The 19,605-nt window shown below is 38.0% G+C and overlaps 1 protein-coding gene across 1 annotated transcript; it reads right to left on the bottom strand.

Moving 5' to 3' along the window:
• Positions 1-11,632: 11,632 nt before the first annotated feature.
• On the bottom strand, positions 11,633-17,492 carry LOC125316647 (long chain base biosynthesis protein 1-like). The gene is made up of 12 exons (XM_048285493.1): positions 17,350-17,492; positions 17,160-17,254; positions 16,430-16,521; positions 15,769-15,862; positions 15,553-15,625; positions 15,285-15,417; positions 14,720-14,894; positions 13,586-13,726; positions 13,418-13,513; positions 13,067-13,208; positions 12,186-12,313; positions 11,633-12,093 (listed from the first exon to the last, which is right to left on the bottom strand). The coding sequence occupies exons 1-12, from the start codon at positions 17,453-17,455 to the stop codon at positions 11,920-11,922; spliced, it is 1,449 nt and encodes a 482-aa protein (XP_048141450.1). The 5' UTR covers positions 17,456-17,492; the 3' UTR covers positions 11,633-11,919.
• Positions 17,493-19,605: the final 2,113 nt, after the last annotated feature.

Raw genomic sequence — 19,605 nt, 5'->3', positions numbered from 1 at the left:
CCAAGATGGTTGACCTTGATCTTTTGCGAGAACATGTTCTATGTTGATCTTGGACAGGCATGTAAGGCTGACATAGACTATAGTTATGGTTACTGCTACACATCCTCCGAGGTACTTGCCGTGCTTTTCATATTCTGACAATCAATATCCACAAAGGAGTTAAACCTTCCAATATTGCATTTGATAGTGTGAATTTCTAGTCATAATATGATTGGAGAGGGTAGAATATGAAATTTAGAAACTTTATTATATCTTATCTACTGTTTGGTGAATCGCAACAATAAAACCAAATATTTCATATCAAATCATATCCATTGTATGGTATAAATAGCATATCAATGTAAATGAACCTAAATGTGCACGAACGGGAAACCTAAGAATTTCTTATGGTGCACCGCTAAAGAAATCACAAATGCACAAACGGAAATAACCTCCGTGAATGGCATATCAATGTATGATCTACATTTCAAACAGAAAAAGAGCTCATTGCATCATTCTATAGCCACATTTTATAATATGACAAAAAAAAGTAAACTGTGTACAGCGACATTCATGAGGTAAATCAGCTAGCATGCGCCAAATATAAAAGAAAAAAAAATGATTATTCAACTTTACAATTCTAGAAAATACAGTGCTTTGACTCTCTCAACACTTACGTGAAATTTCAACATGAACCACAAATTTACGGAGAAGGAGCTTCAACTTTTTTGTTGCTATCACAAACTTTTGACGTGAACCAGAGAGTTACGGAGGAGAATGAGTTTCAAATCTCTTGTCATTTTCGTGGAGCTTTGACGTGAATAAAGAACTACGGAGGAATCGTGAAGCTTCAACATCAATTAGAAATATGAAGGAGAAGGAGACGGGGAGAATTATAAAGATCTTTTTCAAGTTTGAATTTTTTCATTTGAAAACTGTCCTACTTCTACTTCATTTTTATTTACTTATTTTTGAACTATTTTTCCTCTCTTTTTATTTCTTTTTTATTCCCTTCCATCATTCCTTAACAAAAAAATTATTTGATAATAAACTATATATATAATATGGATACTAAATATGTATACACTAAAAACATATTTCATAGAATAGAAAGAAATTCAAACACATATGATGGACAATTGTCCATCGTTCTTTTTCTTGTATAGAATTTTCCTTTTTATTTTAGAATCCAAATATTATTAAATATATGTATTTATCTTAATTATTTAGTTAATAAGTTTGTTATTCGAGAAAAATAGCTTTTCGACCACGAGGATATGAAATCATATACACATTTATCTCACCTTCCCACAGGATATTTTGATCCAAACTATATCTTCTTAGGCTGTGTTTGGTTGTCCGGATAAAAGGTCTAGGACATGATAAGGTCAGATATAGAGGGGATATAGCCCGGATATAAAAAAAAATCTTAGGAAGGTAGATGAGATAGAACCGGATAGGATTTCTCATATCTAAAATATAAAAGTAATTTTCCTGGAAAACCCTACGCTGTCGTTTTCCTTCTCTTTCGTTCACACGCACCACTCCTCTTCTCCATTGTTCGAGCTTGTTTCTTCGATTTAGAGCAGCGTTCTTTTAATCGCCACTCGTAGCCTCAGATTCGCTCATTAACCAGGTAAAATTTCCTTTTTTTTCTGTTTTCCGATGAGAATCGAATCCACAGAGAAAAACCAAGACGAAGAATCCTTGGCCCTTGCAGCCGAAGCTAGGCCGTATTTGCATTCTTTTTGTTTTTTTTGGAACCGACAGTACCTGTGATGACGAATTCGAATGCGGATGGGAACAGATTTGACTTTCTTTCTTTTTTCTGCTTCGTGAGGGTGTCCGGGTGGGCTCGCCAGGAGTGAATGAGAGTGTTGAATTTGCTGCTGATGTCTTTACATCTTGCCTCAACACACCCATTAAGATGGCTTTAAGATGGAGAAACCTAGTTCCTTAAATGTTGCTGTTTCCAATTTGATCTCACTCATTTTGTGCCTTTAACAATTTATGTTATGAGCCTTCAGATATGTATTGCACCTGGGTTTTTTCATGTGAAGGCACTTCGCATTTCGTTGGGTTTATTGTAACGTAGTAGCAAACAGTTGTTCTCGACAATGACTTGAAATAGGCATGCATTGCATTTCCAGAACCAGGGACATGCTCCAGTTCACATGTGCCGGGTTTTCCATAGGTGATTCCGTAACTAGAACGATCTCCGGGCAAGCGAAGCATATGCACGTTGCTGCTTTTCTTTACTGTGAATGTGGAGGTTCTTATGCATCACAACAGATTAGATTTAAAAGGACCAGCGTTGGAGCTTGGCTTATAGTTTCCAAGAGATGATGGGAAGACACTGTTGGAAAATAATCGGAGGAAATAGAGTAACAATGTAGTCGGATTTTGAGGCATGTAATCACTTTCTTTTAAAATCAATTTGCCCCACGAAGTAGCTATAGGTTTCTGTCAAATTCCCTTCATGATACAACAAAGTCACGGCGAGAATACTAGATAGCAATTCCAATAAATCTCTTAAAACTCTCTGCGAAAACAATTGAAAAATAGTTAGTTTCTCTTTTGAAGGAAAACGAAGTAATGAAAAAGAACAATAGAAAATGAACATGATTGTCCTTTTATAATATGAATAAAGCACACCTCTTGGTGTCCGAATTGCCCATATGAACACACCGATTCATGTCCGAAAAATCACAATTCGGACATAACTGTTCCTGTGTGAAAATCTCCATTCGAACTCAACCGTTCATGTTCGAAAAATCACAATTCGAACATGGATGTTCGTGCGTGAAAACCACCATTCGGACGGACGCAACCTTTCATAATTCGAAATTAAATAACAGGAATAAAATAGAAATTAACTTTAACTCCTATGTGAACAATCGCGCTGTTTCAGTAGGGTTCAATAGTTAATTATTATTATGATTCTGAAAATAAAAACAAATAACTGCTGAATAGTGCCAAATTCGGACCGCGACCGCGGAAACGTGCAAAGTGCTAAGTGCATCTAATAATCACGCACCCGTACGCGAGTATAGTGGGGTCTAGCCCACTTGCCAATTTCTTTATTTTGAAAGACTATATTAGCCTTCTAACTAATAAAGAGATTTGCACTCTTCTTTCTATCTTATGTGGGATTGGAAAAAGCAGCTTTTTTGTTTGTTTTACAAACAAACTTCAACATACATTTGTGGAACAGCTTCTCCGAGAGGTTGAAGATGGGAAAGATTGGTGATTTGTTCGGAATGCGCCATTTCTTGCAGAGTTTGGAGCTTAGTTAATAGTTTTCGTGGAATTCGGTGAGTTAGGTAGAGTTGGAGCGATGAGTCGCAATACATTTGTGCAAGTTGGAAGGGGAAAGTTGTTCCTAATTTTCTTTATAAGTAATTGGTATGTTGCCTTTGTTGTTTATGAAAATGAACAACGTTGAAAATATTCTTTTCGCTATTTCTAGGAATCATACGTTTTATGAATGTACTATTTCTTGCTAAGTTTTTAGCATTTTTCATAGTTTTTGCTGTAGTATTTGAAGAATTATGTAGGTTTGCTATTTCTTGGAATTATTTATATCTATATCTAATTTCTATCAAACAAAAGATAGGATAAGATATAAAAATATGCGGATTTAAATCCGCAACTCACCAAACAGTAGGAAGGATATAATAAAATCTCAGGATTTCTTATCACATCGTATCCCGAATAGAAATTCTGACGATTAAACACAGTCTTATATCCGACCAAACACATAATATGATAAATTTTATCGTATCCCTACTTTTATCCTAACTACCAAACATAGCCCAAAGTCATTGGGATGGCTTTGACGCTAGAAACTGTCGCTGGGCATAATACTCGATATCGCTCCGGATAAATTTGACATTCTCCTCATCTTTCAATACTCAGCAACTTATGGAACCGGGCTGTCGACAACCTTTATCAATTGATAACGCTCCCCATCGACAGCTCTCTTCACATTGGTTATTGATACCTGCGAGGCAATCCTCATGTCGACCACTTTAATGCTCGGCGACTTAACTCTAACCAATCATTACTATCATTGACTGAACACATCATTTGTCAACAGTAAAAAGTTGGTCGTTCTTTGGTGTAAACATATGTGCGTTTTAAAAGGGTCAAATGATCATCTTGTTGATCATTCGATTCTGTTGAATATTTCGAAAATCTTCGTCCTCTCCCGGATTTAGAAGAGACGTGCATTTCACGTTTATACTCTTTATCTCATGCGACTGAAAGTTACTTTTGCCTTTTCTGCACGTTTGAGTCTACTTTATGATCTTGGCTCGAAGATTGATTTAATATCCTTATCCTACTCCACCCTTCGAGTGAGACATTGTCTGAATCCCACAATGTGATTGATAGTTATCATCTATAGACTACCATGCTCTCTGTCTGAGCAGCACATCCAAACTTCTAGCAGGGAAGATTATAGTTTGATGCAAATAAGCGAAGACTGTTCTTAAAGAGAGAAGGGGTCTCAATCTTCTTGAGGCATCAAGGTACATCTGAGAGGTGAAATCGCGATGCTCATGGTGGCTTTGGGTACTGCTGTAATATGATGAAATGTAGTCTACTTCCAAAAATTTAAGATCAACTACTTTCAGCAATGGCGAGCTTCATGCAAGATACAACAAAGCATTAACCAGCGCATTTGATTGTTAAAGACGGAACATATACCTGAAAAAACAAAACGAAGACAGTAAAAAATTGCATCGATTCTAACGAAACAAAACTGGGAAAATTAGGACCATGACTGGCACGTAGGGATCACGACAACAGAAAATCCAGTTAGAAAATTCAGAGTGGATAACACTTACCATTAGGAAAAGCAATTGATTCGGGGGGAAAAAAAAAAGAGAGACAGAATGCACCCAAAATCCGACCAAACGAGCCAAACCAATACTAAAACGTATACACTCCTACCATCGTTGTCGTCGCTTCCATTGGTGTGGTATTCCACAGTATGCTCACAACTTATCGACGTGTTGCTTCAATAAGCTGCAATCGCTTTCTCTTGGACACACAAAGGATCAGGTGCACCAATGAGTGTTCATGCGAAACGTGTAGTGAGATTGCTGGTCTGGGAGAAAACAGGAATCAGTGGATTCAATTTGGGGTGTCTAATTTTTAGGGATTTGTCCATTTTATTTCAATTGATCAGCACAAACAATAGCTTTATTTGGGTAAATTAGAAAATTCTAAATAAAATTGCCCCTGCTCTTGCCATGGGAAAAAAGCTTGTCGGCGAAATTTGGTTGACGGGCAAGTTAAGGGGGAAAATTATAAAAAAAAAAGTCTTAAATCTTTCACACTTTTGTCAATTCAGTTTTAAACCTTTTAAGTTTGCCGATTTAGTCTTAAATCTTTTCACTTTATGCCAATTCAATCCTATTTGCAGAAAATCGCTGAAAAGGATGCCGGTCATCCTACGTGACACCGCCGGCGCCGACATGGATAATTTTATAATTTTTAAATATTTTTATTTGAAAAAATATTTTTTCTTTTCTTTTTCCATTTTTTCCTTTACTGGCTTCAAGGTTGGCGACCCTAGCCGCCGGTCGGCCCTTGGGCAAGGAGCGGCGGGGGTCACCGGCCCCTAGGGGAGAGCCGGTGGGGGCCGGTGACCCCCATAGGAACCTGAGCAAGGCCGCAATTCCCTTGCAATCGAAGGCTAGGGGTCACGACCCTTGCCCTCTCGACCCTCACCCGCCCATGCCATAGCCAGATTTGGCCAGCTGGCCACGATGAACTGCCGGACCAGATCTGGCCATGCCGAGGTCGGGCAAGGGCTGCGACGCCCTTGCCGTGGCCCACAAGGGTGAGGGCCGCGACCCCCGGTCCTTTCCTAGGGCCAGCAACCCCCGCCAACCCTTATCCGGTGGGGGTGGCCAGCCTTAAAGTCAGCAAACCAAAAAAAATAATCCATTTTTTTAAATACAAATTTTGAAAAATTATTAAAAATTGTCTCCGGCAGTGCCACATAGGACGACCAGCATCTAAGTCGACGATTTCCGGTGACTAGGACTGAATCGACACAAAGTGAAAATATTTAGGACTAGATAGGCAAACTTAAAAGGTTTAAGACTAAATTGGCAAAAGTGTGAAAGATTAAGAACTTTTTTGACAATTTTTCCCAAATTAAGGCCCTTATTTCAAACTAACTTGACCACTTTAAATCTTTGTTTGATACAATGTCTACTCCAGACCTCTTTTGAAAAACCAGCCCCACTTTTGGACCTTATTTGAAGTTTCCCTTACTTTTTTGTGGTATTATGGTATTTAAGCCAGTTTTCACCATTAAATATAGTTTGAACTCTTACATCATTTAGATAGGTGATTGTAATTGTACTAGGTGATTCACTTAAGAGTTATTTTCTCTTGCCTAGCTCAAGAAAATTTGCATTATATAAGAAGTGAGTTTTGATCTCCCGCTTTTTGAGATACAAATTCCACCTATTATCAACTTATCGAAAAGTAAAAAGTTGTCACTGGGCTTGCGGGGGTGGAATAAGTGCAGGGTTCCCTGCTCTGCAAAGAAACAAAACAAAAAGTCAGAGAGAGAAGGCAGATTAAAAAAAAAGTGTAAAAAGCTAATAAGTTTACTTATAATTTGATTATGGAAAAATGACATTTATAAAAGAACACCTAAACAACGACGTATACAAAGGGTTTTTCTATCATCTTTATACTCTTTTATTCGTTTCAGTGTTGGATAAGGACATGTAAGACAGCCAACTTAGCTTGAGTGAGGATTTCGCCCTTTAGCTTTATATGTGACGTTGACCATGGACTTTGACTTTCCTTCTTAGATTAATGATGAATAGGATGAAGATGAGGATACCTTAAGCTTGTATGTGACATTGACCATTGACTTTGACTTTCCTAGTTAAGATTAATGATGAATAGGATGAAGATGAGGGTAATAGAGTAGCAAATGTCTTGGTCCTCAGTTATGTTGTTGGAAAGAGGTTAATATGGTTTTAGGGTAAAATTGCGAGGAATCGAACCGAAAGAAACAAGATAAGTTTTAGGTTCCGGGGTATGTAGGGTAGGGTTTAGGTTCCGAAAATTGAGGAATCGGTTTCGAAGGGTAGGTTTCGGGTTTCAAGAGGTGGAACTTCAAACTTCAAACAAATATTTGTGTTTTTATTGTTCTATGTCTAAGTGTGGTTCTCCAATATTTCATAGCGTCTGATGATAAGTATGTAATCTAGAATCATTAGTCCCAGGTTCCATTTCCAGCGATATTCATCATTGAGACTTTTATTTTGTTAATGTTTCATATTCTTCATGTGTCTCTAAGTATGAGTTATGGTCAATGGATTGTGATAGCAAATGGTGGCCTTTAGTTGTGATAATTCATTGCAATTGTTCAATTAAAAACACATATGAAACCTAGGTAGACCCGAACCTGACCTTGGAACCCGTAACATGGTAGGTTGCAGGTGCCAAGGTATGCGGGGAAGGTTTCGGGTTTCAAAAATGGAGAACCGGTTCCAATGGATAGGTTACGGGACTATTTGAACCTGAAATCGCTCACCCCTAATTGGAAAGGAAAATAAAGCATGTTTATGCTCTTATGGAAAAGACAATTCGAGACCCATTTATGATCTTACTCGAATATGTTGTGCTAGGCTATATTTACTAGTTAAGTTAAAAATATTTTGTCGTGCCTTGAAGTCTTCTTGCAGTATTGTTGACAAGGCAACGATTATATTAAGGACTAATATCATAAAGTATCCTACATTATATTCATTGTGATGACATCAATATCCCAAACTTTTTTGTCACGAAAAATGCTAACTATGCTCACTGCGACACCAATATCCCGAACTTTTTTGGTGGCACCAGCACTCTTAAATTATGCTCACTGTGGCACAAATACCACAAAATTTTGTCATACCCTTACAAGTTTGGAGTATTAGTGACTTAAAAGATGCGTATTAATGTCTCGTTGTGCACATTTAAGCTTTTTGTGGTCGACGAAGGATATTGTTGTTATACTGATACAAATTTGTGAGTTTTATGCCCCCAAGAACATGTTTGGAGCAGATATTTGGTTTGTATCAAAGGACATCACAACACTCAAGCTGAGAAAAGTCCAATAAAAATTTTCTAGTATGGTTTTTGGACAAACATGGCAATCTAGGAGATATAAGCTTATAGATAACTAAAGCATAAACATTACGCAAAACAGAAACATGCTATTGTGTTCAGCATTAACATGGGGTTTTGGGGCCCTAAGGACACTTGGCCAAATGCAAATGGCGCTTAGCAATTTTTTTGGACAGTTTTGGGTTAATACAATTACATTTCCAAAAGCTTCTAAAGGCCTTTAGCCCGAGTTAGGTCTCAAGGTACTTTGGAATATTGCATTTCTAGAATGCAATAAAAAAAAATTCTTCTAATTTTATCCTCGCTATACTTTCATAATTGCAAGAATTCCATCAAAAACCCCAACCACTGGCAGATGGCCGGCGAACCACTGGTGAGCCATTGCCAACCTTGCCTGAGGTCGGGCAATCCAACATTGCCTAAGTCTCGCAAACCGAGGTGACAGTCGCTTGGGGTCGTGCAAGGCCGAGACGATAGTCACCGGGTTCGTGCGACCTAGGCCTCGCCCGAGGTCCCGCGACCTTAGGTGAGGCTGGTGTAGCAAGTTTTGAGTTTTTTTTTTTTTTCAAATAAAAGCAAAGGGGTTTAGTGAAGTGTGATTTTCCCAAACACCATTTTAACCAAAGTTGTATCCCAATGTGTTTTGAAACTATACTTTACCAAACACTACTTGCATTTCGAAAAACCCCCTCAGCCCAAAAGCTTTTTGTATTTCCCGAAAGACATTTCACCAAAGCCGAACCAAAGGGGTCCATAGGGTCGACGATTCTCAATGATAGCCGATTGCGGTTTGCATGATATAGACTTGGATTTGATATAAACGGAAAGCTAATCGACAAACGGAAAATGTTTTCTAGGAACTGGAAATAACAAGACTAGATTGATGAACAACGATTTCCCCTTCAGGGAAGAAGGATCACTTTCCCTAAATCACCAAATAATTGAAAATTAAATATTTTCCTTTAAAATGATATCTGGGCAAAATATTTTCTTTTATGATGAAATTTCAATGAAACAAACGTACCCTAAGGCTCCATTTCTTTCGAGAAAATGTGACCTTTTTGGAGAATACTTTTCAAGAAGTTACTTTCTAGGAAAATGGCAATATTTTTCTATGTTAGATTGAGAACCGAAAATGAACTAGAAAATATTTTATGTCGTTTAGTAGGAAAATTTCATTAGATTTTTTGTGTCATCGGTTGGCAGGAAATTGCTGATGGGGATATGACCGTCCTGTGTGGCACGATTAACGCTAACATGGGCAACTTTTGAGTTTTTTAATATTTTTTATTTTTAATTTATTTAATATTTTTTATTCTCTTTCCTTTTCTTTTCCTTATTCCTTCTTCCTTTGCCACGACCAACTAGCATCAACGACAAGCAAGCTCGAGCCTCGAGCTCGCCAGGATTGGGCAAACATAGAGCACCGGCGAGTTCAGCTAGCCGACCAATGTTTCTAGTCGATTGCCTATTGTGGCCAAGGCCTAGAAACTGGCAAAGAAAGAAAGAAAAAAAAATTAAAATTAAAGCATATTTAAAAATTAAAAAAGATCAATTTTTCAAAAAATATGGGATTGATGGATTTGAGCACGAGCGTTTAGGACTTGGGGCTCATCGTCAATATTACCTTGCTTGGAATTTCGGGCACGGGCAACGATGTCTCGGGACTAGCCTCAATGGACCCCAGCCATTGCGAGGGTCTCGGGCGCAACCTAGATGGACATGGTCCAGGATGCCGAAATCCCGAGCCCGGTCTCGATGGAACCGGGTGATAGGGACTTAGGCCCATTGCCAAGAGTCCGAGAATGTTGAGGTTCTCGTATCCAAACACAGAGTTTCTAGCCCAAGCCAGGAAAATGATCTCCGAAGTTTTGAAAGAGGAAATCATTATCTTGAATTTAAGTTTTGGTAGGAAAAGATTTTCCATTAACTCATTTTCCTTAGTAATCCAAAATCCCAAAAATGTGGCAAAAGTTTTCTTAAAAAATATTTTCCATAAAATAAACGGAGCATAAAATGCATGTCCCTTCAACAAAAGATCAAGATGAGATCCTCGCCTTTTTTCATATAAAGTGACCCATATGGATTTTTCCACAATTCATATAGCTAGCTTGTTAGGGCGCAAATTCTGGAATCAATTTATGTGGTTAGAAATAGATTATTCTATTTCTAGTTTCTAAATGAATTTCTAAATAGATAAACGCGTTTGATAACGACACAAAATTTTTATTTGTGAAACAAAAATTCGTTTGATAACTGCATAAAATTTCTAGGGTTGCCGACAGACCGGTGGATTGGCGGCCAGCGGAAGGACGACCAATGACCTACAGACTACAAATGGCGGCGGGCAGCCGGAGGGCTTGCGACCGGTGGGCCGACAACCGGCTTACCGCTAGCCAGCTATCGGCATACGACGGACGGCGTTCGGAGGAACAGCACATGGGGGAATAGCGATTGACGGATCGGCAACTAGCGAACGGTAGCCCGGCGATGGGCGACCGGTGAATGGCAGACCATGGACACGAGAGAGAGAGGGAGTAAAGGATGAGAAGAATTCTTATTTCTCATTTTGTTCCAGAATCTGAAAATTTTAACTTCTCATTTCTGCGCTAAACTTATTTCTGGAACAAAATTTTGTTCTAGAAATAAAAAAATGAAATTGCGTTACTAAACGAGTTTTTGTTCCAAAAACAGGTTTGGATAAAAAATAGAGAAACAGAATGATTATTATTCATGCCCTTAAAAGCTATATGTGAGATAGTTACCTCAACTGTCACTTAGAGAGTTCTCCCTCTAGATCTCAAGTTAGTGTGAGTGACTAGACCAAGATCCACACAAATTTTTCTATATAACAATGCTCTTTGGAAAGGATGACATTGGAACTCATGACCATTCACTCCAAGTACTACAAATCGATAGAATTTTACTATCTTATTATCCCGGACAAGAACCAGATGAATTCACGAAAGTGAAAAAGTCGGCAACCGGGAATTTTCAGCTTCAGGAACAGAGACACTACATGTGATCTAAGACCATCCACATCCCTAAGACACTACATCTTTAACTAAAATGTCAACCGATGAGCCAACGGAGATTCAGTCAGAAAACTGACTGAACAGAGATGAAGCTGCTGGATCCGACCAACGATGTAGAGTCTGAGTAACAATGAAACTTTTGAGGTCGATGAAGCACAGTGATCAACTTCTTTGGCTTCAACAGAAATTGGGGACACTTTTCCTCGCGACATACCAGCTCACCTTCTTAGTGGCATGTAGCTATTCAAGGGCATGCATCAGTTCACAAAGTAGCAGTTTACTTCAGCAGATAGTAGGGCATATCAGCTAAAGCCAGAGGTTCCTAGAAAACAGAAGCTAGACCTGAACCGATCCAAGCAAAGCATAATTTCTCAGTTTGGGACTCGCTATGGTCGCTTGTCTTATCCAGAGGAAGCAAAATCAAGAGTAATGAGTGTAAACCTAAATGTTATTTACCAGAATTTGCATTAAGAAAATAAAACCTTTAGTACTTTGACATCCCAAAAAATGTCTAAATTAGGAAAAATGTTCCTTAGCAAGAGAAAATGAGTAATGCAAGAGTTGAGGGCTACCAATACAAAAAGGGGTACAACTTCCAAAAGAAACTGCGCAGAAAGAATTATTTGTATAATCTAAGAACCAAAACTGGTACTATCCATCCAACTATAAGTCAATGCCTAGTTTAAATACAACGTCAAAACTGAAAACTAGACCTGACGACGAACAAATATCCGAGAGATCTCTGTCGACTACTGAATTAACAATCCTTCAGAACCAGTGATGCAGCCCTCTTCAATGAATCAGCAGCTTTCATCAGATCAGACTCTGTATGGGCAGCCGAAACGAACAATCTTATCCCAACTGGCAGACGACACTTGTCAAGTGTTGATCTTTTCGACACCACCACAAGCAAAGAATCTTCGTTCAACACCTGCAAATACAAGAGCCATTGGCAAAAAACATATTAGTAGAGAAGTAACTCACCAGGCTTAATCTAAATAAAGCAGTAGATTCTTTACTTACACGATCAGCAATATTTTCAAGGAGGAGTTGGTCACCCTTCATAGAACCTGTTGACCTTGCTAATCTAAGGAAAATAACAGGTGATTCAGGACTGCTTGCTATTAAGAGTCCAGGTATGCCCGATAGTTCTGCAATAGGAAAGTAGACTCAGAACCGACAGCACAAATATACACTTTCTTCTGCATAGGTGGCAAATGTAGATATGTCGACAAGGAAAACGAAATCTGATTAAGCTCCTTTTGCTTTGTGGAAAATAAATAATTAAAATGTCCCTCGTATTGCTTGAGATATTTAGTCAATACAAAATATTTTCAGTATTGGCAACAATTTATATCTAGACATTTTCATAGACAATGAAAATATTCTTCGTTCATTCATTTTCATAAGCAATATAAGCAACCATTTTCAAAAAATATTTTCAAATCATTCATTTTCCGTGTAACAAATGGAGCCTAAGAATGTCGGGAATCCCCGACTCCTCAAGGACATGCAGGCAGAAGTTACTGAGAAGCCATTGCAGCATTTGGCTTTCCACAGAAATAAACCTAGAGCATGACTCATCACCAGTAACATAATTCCTATGCTGCTTCTGCAGGTGCAGTCTTTAGTGCTGATATGGCTAATCCAAACTCACTAAATCGGAATAATGATGCAGGAAAAGAGGAGTAACAAAACAATCGAGCTGGATTTTCTTGATCAGATATAGCTTATTTTATGAGAGGAATAAATATTGTGATTAAGAAACACTACTCATATCAAAAGTCCTGATAACCAACTAGCTTATTAAACCCTCATGGCCGGATGGATCACAAAAGACACCAAGTATTGCCTGCATTCTCAACAAATAATGATAAAACAGCAAGAGCATGGTAAGAACCAACCTTTGAACAGCAGAGTGACATTAGCCTTCAGTTTTGTCAAAAGGCCAGGGGTTTCCTCCAGGACATCTATAGCAGTAATTGCAGCACTTGCAAGATATGGAGGCAAAGAAGCAGAGAATACATATCCTGAGCTGCTCAATCGCTGCAAAAGAAAATGTGCAAGAACCCAGGCATTAATATTTTGAAAGTCCAAAGAAATTTAGCATTACGACCACTCAAACAAGCATGGACGCTTAAAGATTCTACTTTTGCCTTCTTTGTCAATTATTTAGAGAAACAGTTCTACATCTATGAAATGGTTGTTAAATTCATTAAGAAAAAGTCATCATTCATGGTCAAAATGTTCCATACTTGGTGATCAATTACTCTAGCATTTCCAGTGCAGAATCCGCCCTCTGTAGCTAAAGCATGTCCCATAGCGGCAGTTATGATATCTATCTTCTCGACCTGCACAAAGAAACTGTGAATATATGTACCATACCAATCCAATCAAGATCGAAATAATCCTTCATAGCTTACTGGGACACCATAGTACTCCGTGAGACCTCTTCCAGAACGTCCAAGCACACCAAAAGAGTTGCTCTCATCCAATAATACGCGGAAACGATATTTCTCCTTCAGTCTTACTATCTCATCTAAGGGAGCCATTTGACCAGAATTCTAAAAAACATAAGAATGCATATTACTTCAAAAATGTACATGTATCAGAAAAAATTGGTATGGAGATCATTATAGAGTATATTCCAGACAGCATTAAACAGGATAAAAGAAGGCAGCTTCTTAACCAATCACTCTGCAAACAAAACTCTGTTGTCACAAATACTAGACTAGCAAGAAGAGCCCAAACAAGATGTTGTAACATTTGCATGTTGCTTTAGCCTATTCATGACCTACGAAGGAAGGATATAGATGTGCATTGCATTTCCCATTACTGCAATCAATTTCAGAATGCAAAGGGAGAACCCCAATCTACCATACAGACTCACTCCTTCACAACAATGTGCGACAGAAAGAATGAGGTGCTGATCCCGATACTCAATACTAGCATGTGCTCTGCACCTGTCTAAATCAAGTCAAATAAGAATACATGACCAAATAAAGAAGCATCTTAGCTCCAAGAACTTTATGGAAATCTATGAAAAGCAGTCTTTTTTCACATCCTTGAAATTTTCCCTGAAGCTTGCAATATATTTCCATTAAAATGTGAGCCTAATCTCTTCAAGACTTGCAATTTTCTTCCATTCTTTTACCTTGCAGGAATGAACAACAAAGCTAGAGATTATGGTCGAATGCAAATGCATACTGCAGTGCAGAGACGTGAAAAATGAACATGCATGGTACATCATAAAAGTTCTGTTGGGATCTATCTCAGGCAAAAGAATGCAGGACAAAGTGCCACTTCATTTTGTCTATGTTCCTCTCAAATTCTCGTCCCATCTTATGGCAGGAAGTTAATTAATGCTGAATTCAACCAATGAAGGCATAAATGCATACAGCAAACATCATGTCAGCTTTCTAGGACTTGTAGTGTGTGAAATAATACATCCTGAATAATGGCAGGAAGCTCTCCAAATTTCCATTGATTTATTCAAGTAGGTTAAGGGGATTGCAATCCAAACTCCAAAGTTGAGGAGAAAAGCTAGAAAACTACACCTGATATATGGCTTCAACCACAATGTACCGACGCAACCTCTTAGCCCGTTTATTCTCAGCCGTAATTCTCTCCAGCGTATTTTGAAGAGAATTTATATCATTGTGCTTGAAATATACAATAGTTCCTTTAGAGAGCTGCAAGCCATTCTGTATACCCCAATGGACTCCCTCGTCCCTGGAAAGGTGAAAGTAATCAACCTTGTGAACAAACTAATTCTAAAAGAAGCAGTACATGGGGAGTAAATAGACTCCTGGCTCCTTAAAAAATCTAAATCGATACATAAATCTTGCTCAATTTATGAAGGATTGACAGATGCAGAAACACATAAAACCCTAAATGAGAATGAGACGTGTTGGTTTAAGGTGATGCTCCACAAAAACCAAGCAGAAAAATGAAATGAAAAGTGATGGGGAACAGACCAATAGCAGTAAACTTTTTACAAATAATGAAGCCCAAATAACCAAGATCCTCATGTATGTGGTTCATTACCATGTGAAAAGCTTCTTTTCAATGCCACAAACCATGAAAAAAAGAATCTATGGAGGCGATTAGAGAAGTACTTACGCAACTATAATGTCCCCCTTCTTACAAAATGCCGGAATTGCACTGAACATGGTAGAAAGGCCATATGAATAAAGGATTGAATCACAAGTCCCCAGAAACTTGGCTATTCTGGTCTCACAATCGAGATGGACATCTGAAATGGAGGGAAAAGAATAAAAGCTCTACCAAGAGCTTATCAAATCGGGAAAGAAGCGTTTATTTAATTAAGGAAAGTTAGATTCACGCTATCGCTTAAAGCCAGCTTCTGTGATCACTTTTAGTTGCTTACCAATAGTCCCATAGAACCCACGAGGACCACAAGAACCAACGCCATATTTTTCCAGTGCTGATGTACATGACTCCTGCAATAAGACAAAGCAGTAAGTTCTGCATCCAGGCAAAGCCATTGTCTTGGTGATATATTGCAATAAGACAAAGCAGTAAGTTCTGCATCCAGGCAAAGCCATTGTCTTGGTGATATATTTACAGGAAAGCTCTTTCTTACAAGTAACTTCTCATTTCCAATCAATCCAAGATAATTTGCAGAAGCAAAATTGACGACTTCCTTGCCATTGATGACAGCATGTGGTCCTGCGGCACTGCATGATGCCAATTGATGAGTAGATGAATCTCAACGAAAAAGTTAAAATTCACAAGAACGGTAGATTGTGATTCAGTTAGATAGGTGAATAAAGAAGATTTAAGTGGAGCACAATGATTCTGCCAAAATGAGAACCAAGAGAAGAAACATCTCTATTACTGATTAAAAAAACCAACTGTAACTTAAACCTAAATATTTAAAAAAATTTAAGTGAAAAGTCCATCAGTCTCTCACTTTTTGAATTTGAATTCAAGATAATTGTTGGACATCCCATGAATCACGCCTCTTCCTTGTTTTAACATAATCTGAATCCATATGCCCAAAGGTAACAAGTCTTTTTGTATTATATTATTCTTTACTAAGTTAAAAATTGTCATCGCTACTTTCCTTTACACATAAATAGCGTGCTCTTTTTCTAGTGAACTAGAAAATAGATATCCGTCTGTTGATGAGATCCGGAAAACAGAGCCTGGTTATAAATTTTTTACCCAGAATAATGAGTTAAATAAAAAAAGAAGAAGAGCAGAGCTTACAAAAATTGAATGGTGCTAAGAGATGTTTTTACCTCTCTAAAACGGGGGGTTGGAAAGTCATCTCTTCTGTTAATGGAGGAATAAGGGATTCTGGGACCCATTCATTACATAGCTCATCTATTTCCTGCAGACACCATGCACATATCTCAGACTACAAGAACCATTCAACTACCTCAAAACCTAATGGAGGCTGTCTATTGATGCATTTAGAAAAGGACCGTCAATGCCAATCGCAGCAAGATTGACATCTAAGTTTGAAGCATAAGCCTTTTTATGGACTCTGACTAAATTTTCAGTTATCAACAGAAGGCATGTGGAAATGGTTCATTCATCATACTAAAGCAAAGCAAACAATAACAAAATTCAGCAGATAGAGGATCCAGAGTAAATGCCATCTGATAAGGGGAACCATTTCGGCAAAGAATTATACCGACAACTCGAATTATTATGCTCCTTACAAGGAATAAAGGAAGCTCCAATAGAAAACAGCACTACTTCTAGTATCATCCTAATTAATATAACACAGACTCTCAACGAAGAGCATGGGCAATCAAGCATTCAAGCTCCACCACCAGCTTTTATCATATCATGCATTTTAATTTCACATTTATAGGTCAGAGACGAGTATAGCATGATTTACGTGAAAAGCAAACATCAATAACTAATATTCAAATCAACAAGAGGAAGTAATTGAGTACGGCACTCAAATCAGCATAAAGAGCAAACACATCCAGGCAAACAACTTAGATTGTTGGGACTAACGTTCTCAGTCAAAGGCCTCTTCGGGGGTTTATAACTCTTCTGAGAAAGTAGGTAGATAATCACCAGCAGCAGCAGAACATCCACAAATATATGACCTTTCCAAAAGAAGATGATAAATCAGCCGAGATAAACTCAAATGAAAAAAAAAAGGTCATCAGATACAGAAATGATGAGAATATCCCAATCGCACCGCCTATAGACGTTCCGAAAATCACAGCTCGAACAGAAGGAGCATCTAAAACCTTCAATCCCCAATCCAAAGCAGGATTCACCAAATTTGAAAGTATAAATTCCATTTGCCCTGAATCAATCTTCAATCAGAGATGAAATCACAAGTCCCGCGCCTCGGACTCCTGCATTACACAATGAAGTCAATCATCCACATCCGTCTAAAACTTCCCATCAAAGCATGTCATATTAAACCGCTTAAAAAGGAGAACATTAACATAGAGACAAGCAGCCGTATTTGAAACTTTCAAAGATAACAATTCAAACGACCCGTTTATGCAATACCAGACGAGTTCAAAATTCCACGCGAACCCATGTCCAGAAACGTTCAAAAGCATGATTCAATCCATTTCTCTTTCGCTACAATCTACCTAGAGGAAAAAAAAAACAAGATTATCTCTCAGATTCAAATGGAACCAGGTTCAGAACATTAGAATCCAGCGTAAACCCATCAATCCAGTCAAATTTCGATCTCCATATCATTCGATCAGGAAACAGAGCACCCGATTTCCGTACCCAAAAGCACGAAACTGCGAACAGAAAGAGGGGTAATCATGGGCAGCGAGAGAGATCAGAAGAGAAACAGAACCGAATCGGACCACACAAGCATCAATGACCGCGAGGCGTGGAGCTGCCAGATTGCATCTCGAGACTCGAAACCGCAAGGAGCGACCTTGATTCCTGCACTGGGATCACCAGCTTGACAGATTGAGAGGGCAAAGATTCAATTTCGCTTCCGCTGAGGTCTGACGAATGGATTGAATGGGAAGATCCGCAGGTTACGACTTCTCGAATTGAGTTTGGAATTTTCGCTCTCAAGCCCCAAGGAGACTTTTCTTCAATCCAAATATAAACACCTAAATATACCATTATTTTTACTTATAAAATGAAATTGACCGTTCATAATATTTACATAGTTGAGAAATATATTGTAAAGTACCTAAATCTCTCATTATTCACAACACATAAGCAGTAAATTTAACTCGGTTTTTCGACATAAGTAAGTTCTTAAATTGCTTCGTCCGATGCCACGTTCGAATTTCGAGATCCCTTGAATGTAAAACAAATAGAGGATATTCCCTGCCTCCCGAAAAGAAAAAGATAATGTTGACAATTGGAGATGTGCGCCGTGTAGGTACCAACACGTTAAAATAAAAAACGCATCCAGACAGCCCGCTGTATTGCCGACTGGAAGCACTTTAAGTTTAACACAATAATAAAGTGGCGTTTATAAAAGTATGCAAGTGAATTTATCGAAATAGAAATTTAAAAAAAAAATCAAATAAATAAGCTCATACGAAGCATGGGTATGAATATTGAGTGTATCACTAAGATTTACTTTTTGCGTAATGACTGCATTAATCTGATCCGTAATGAAAAATGAACTCTTTTCTTTTTCCCTAAATAAACTAGAAGAGAAAATATACTGGACAAGTGCAATTTTCTAATACGGGATCATTGCACAAATGGTCATTGATCCTTGCTCGACGTGCAATGTCGTTTTTGAAATTTTAATTTTTTCTATATAATCCTTGAAATTTTGGTAAATGTCCAATCTAATACATGAATTATTATATTCCTAGATTCAATCCAGTCCATGAATTATCTAGTCCAATGACTAAATTGAACATGTACAAAAAAGCTTAAGGCTGCATTTAGCAAATTAAAAGTTCATAGACCATATTGCACATTAGGCTAAAATTTAAGGACCATGTTGAATAAATCAAGAGTTGAAAAACAATTTTACATATTGGACCAAAGCCCAAGGACCGTTTGTATCGTTCCCTTCTAATTTCATATAAATTACTTATAATTGTTGAAAGGACGTAGATTTTTTTCATGGATTCGGGAAAATTATCAAAAAAATCCTAAACATATTGCAATTGTATCAATTCAGTCTAAACCTTTTAATTCGACCAAAATTTTTTTTTGAAAGTTTGACAACTCGGTTCATCCGGTCAATTTTGGCTAAAAAATGTTGACATAAACGATGGCCATCTACATCTTACGTGATACCACTAGTGCTAATGTGAACAAATTTTATAATTTCATATTATTATTAGTTATTTTCTCTTTTTTCTTTTTAATTTATTTTTTCGTGGCCAATGAGTTCGCCGAGCCGGCGAGGCTCGAGCCCTTGCCAAATCCGGTGAAGGCAGCCCTCATTAGAGGTTGCGAGGTCGAACCTCGTGGCCTTTGACCTCGTAGCCTCTAGCAA

This window comes from Rhodamnia argentea, chromosome 9 (assembly GCF_020921035.1).
Source record: "Rhodamnia argentea isolate NSW1041297 chromosome 9, ASM2092103v1, whole genome shotgun sequence".
NCBI classification, from domain to species: Eukaryota; Viridiplantae; Streptophyta; class Magnoliopsida; order Myrtales; family Myrtaceae; genus Rhodamnia; species Rhodamnia argentea.
The sequence above is the reverse complement of the archived record's forward strand: the minus strand, read 5'-3'. Positions and strand labels throughout refer to the sequence as shown.

What these genes read in the sequence shown, in the direction of transcription:
- LOC125316647 (XM_048285493.1), bottom strand. Translation starts at nt 17,455, where the DNA reads ATGGAATTTATACTTTCAAATTTGGTGAATCCTGCTTTGGATTGGGGA. An exon ending in CAACCCCCCGTTTTAGAGAG is followed by an intron (nt 15,863 to 16,429) that starts GTAAAAACATCT and finishes GGCATCATGCAG; the next exon opens with TGCCGCAGGACCACATGCTG. An exon ending in TGGTTGAAGCCATATATCAG is followed by an intron (nt 13,727 to 14,719) that starts GTGTAGTTTTCT and finishes TATGTTTTTTAG; the next exon opens with AATTCTGGTCAAATGGCTCC.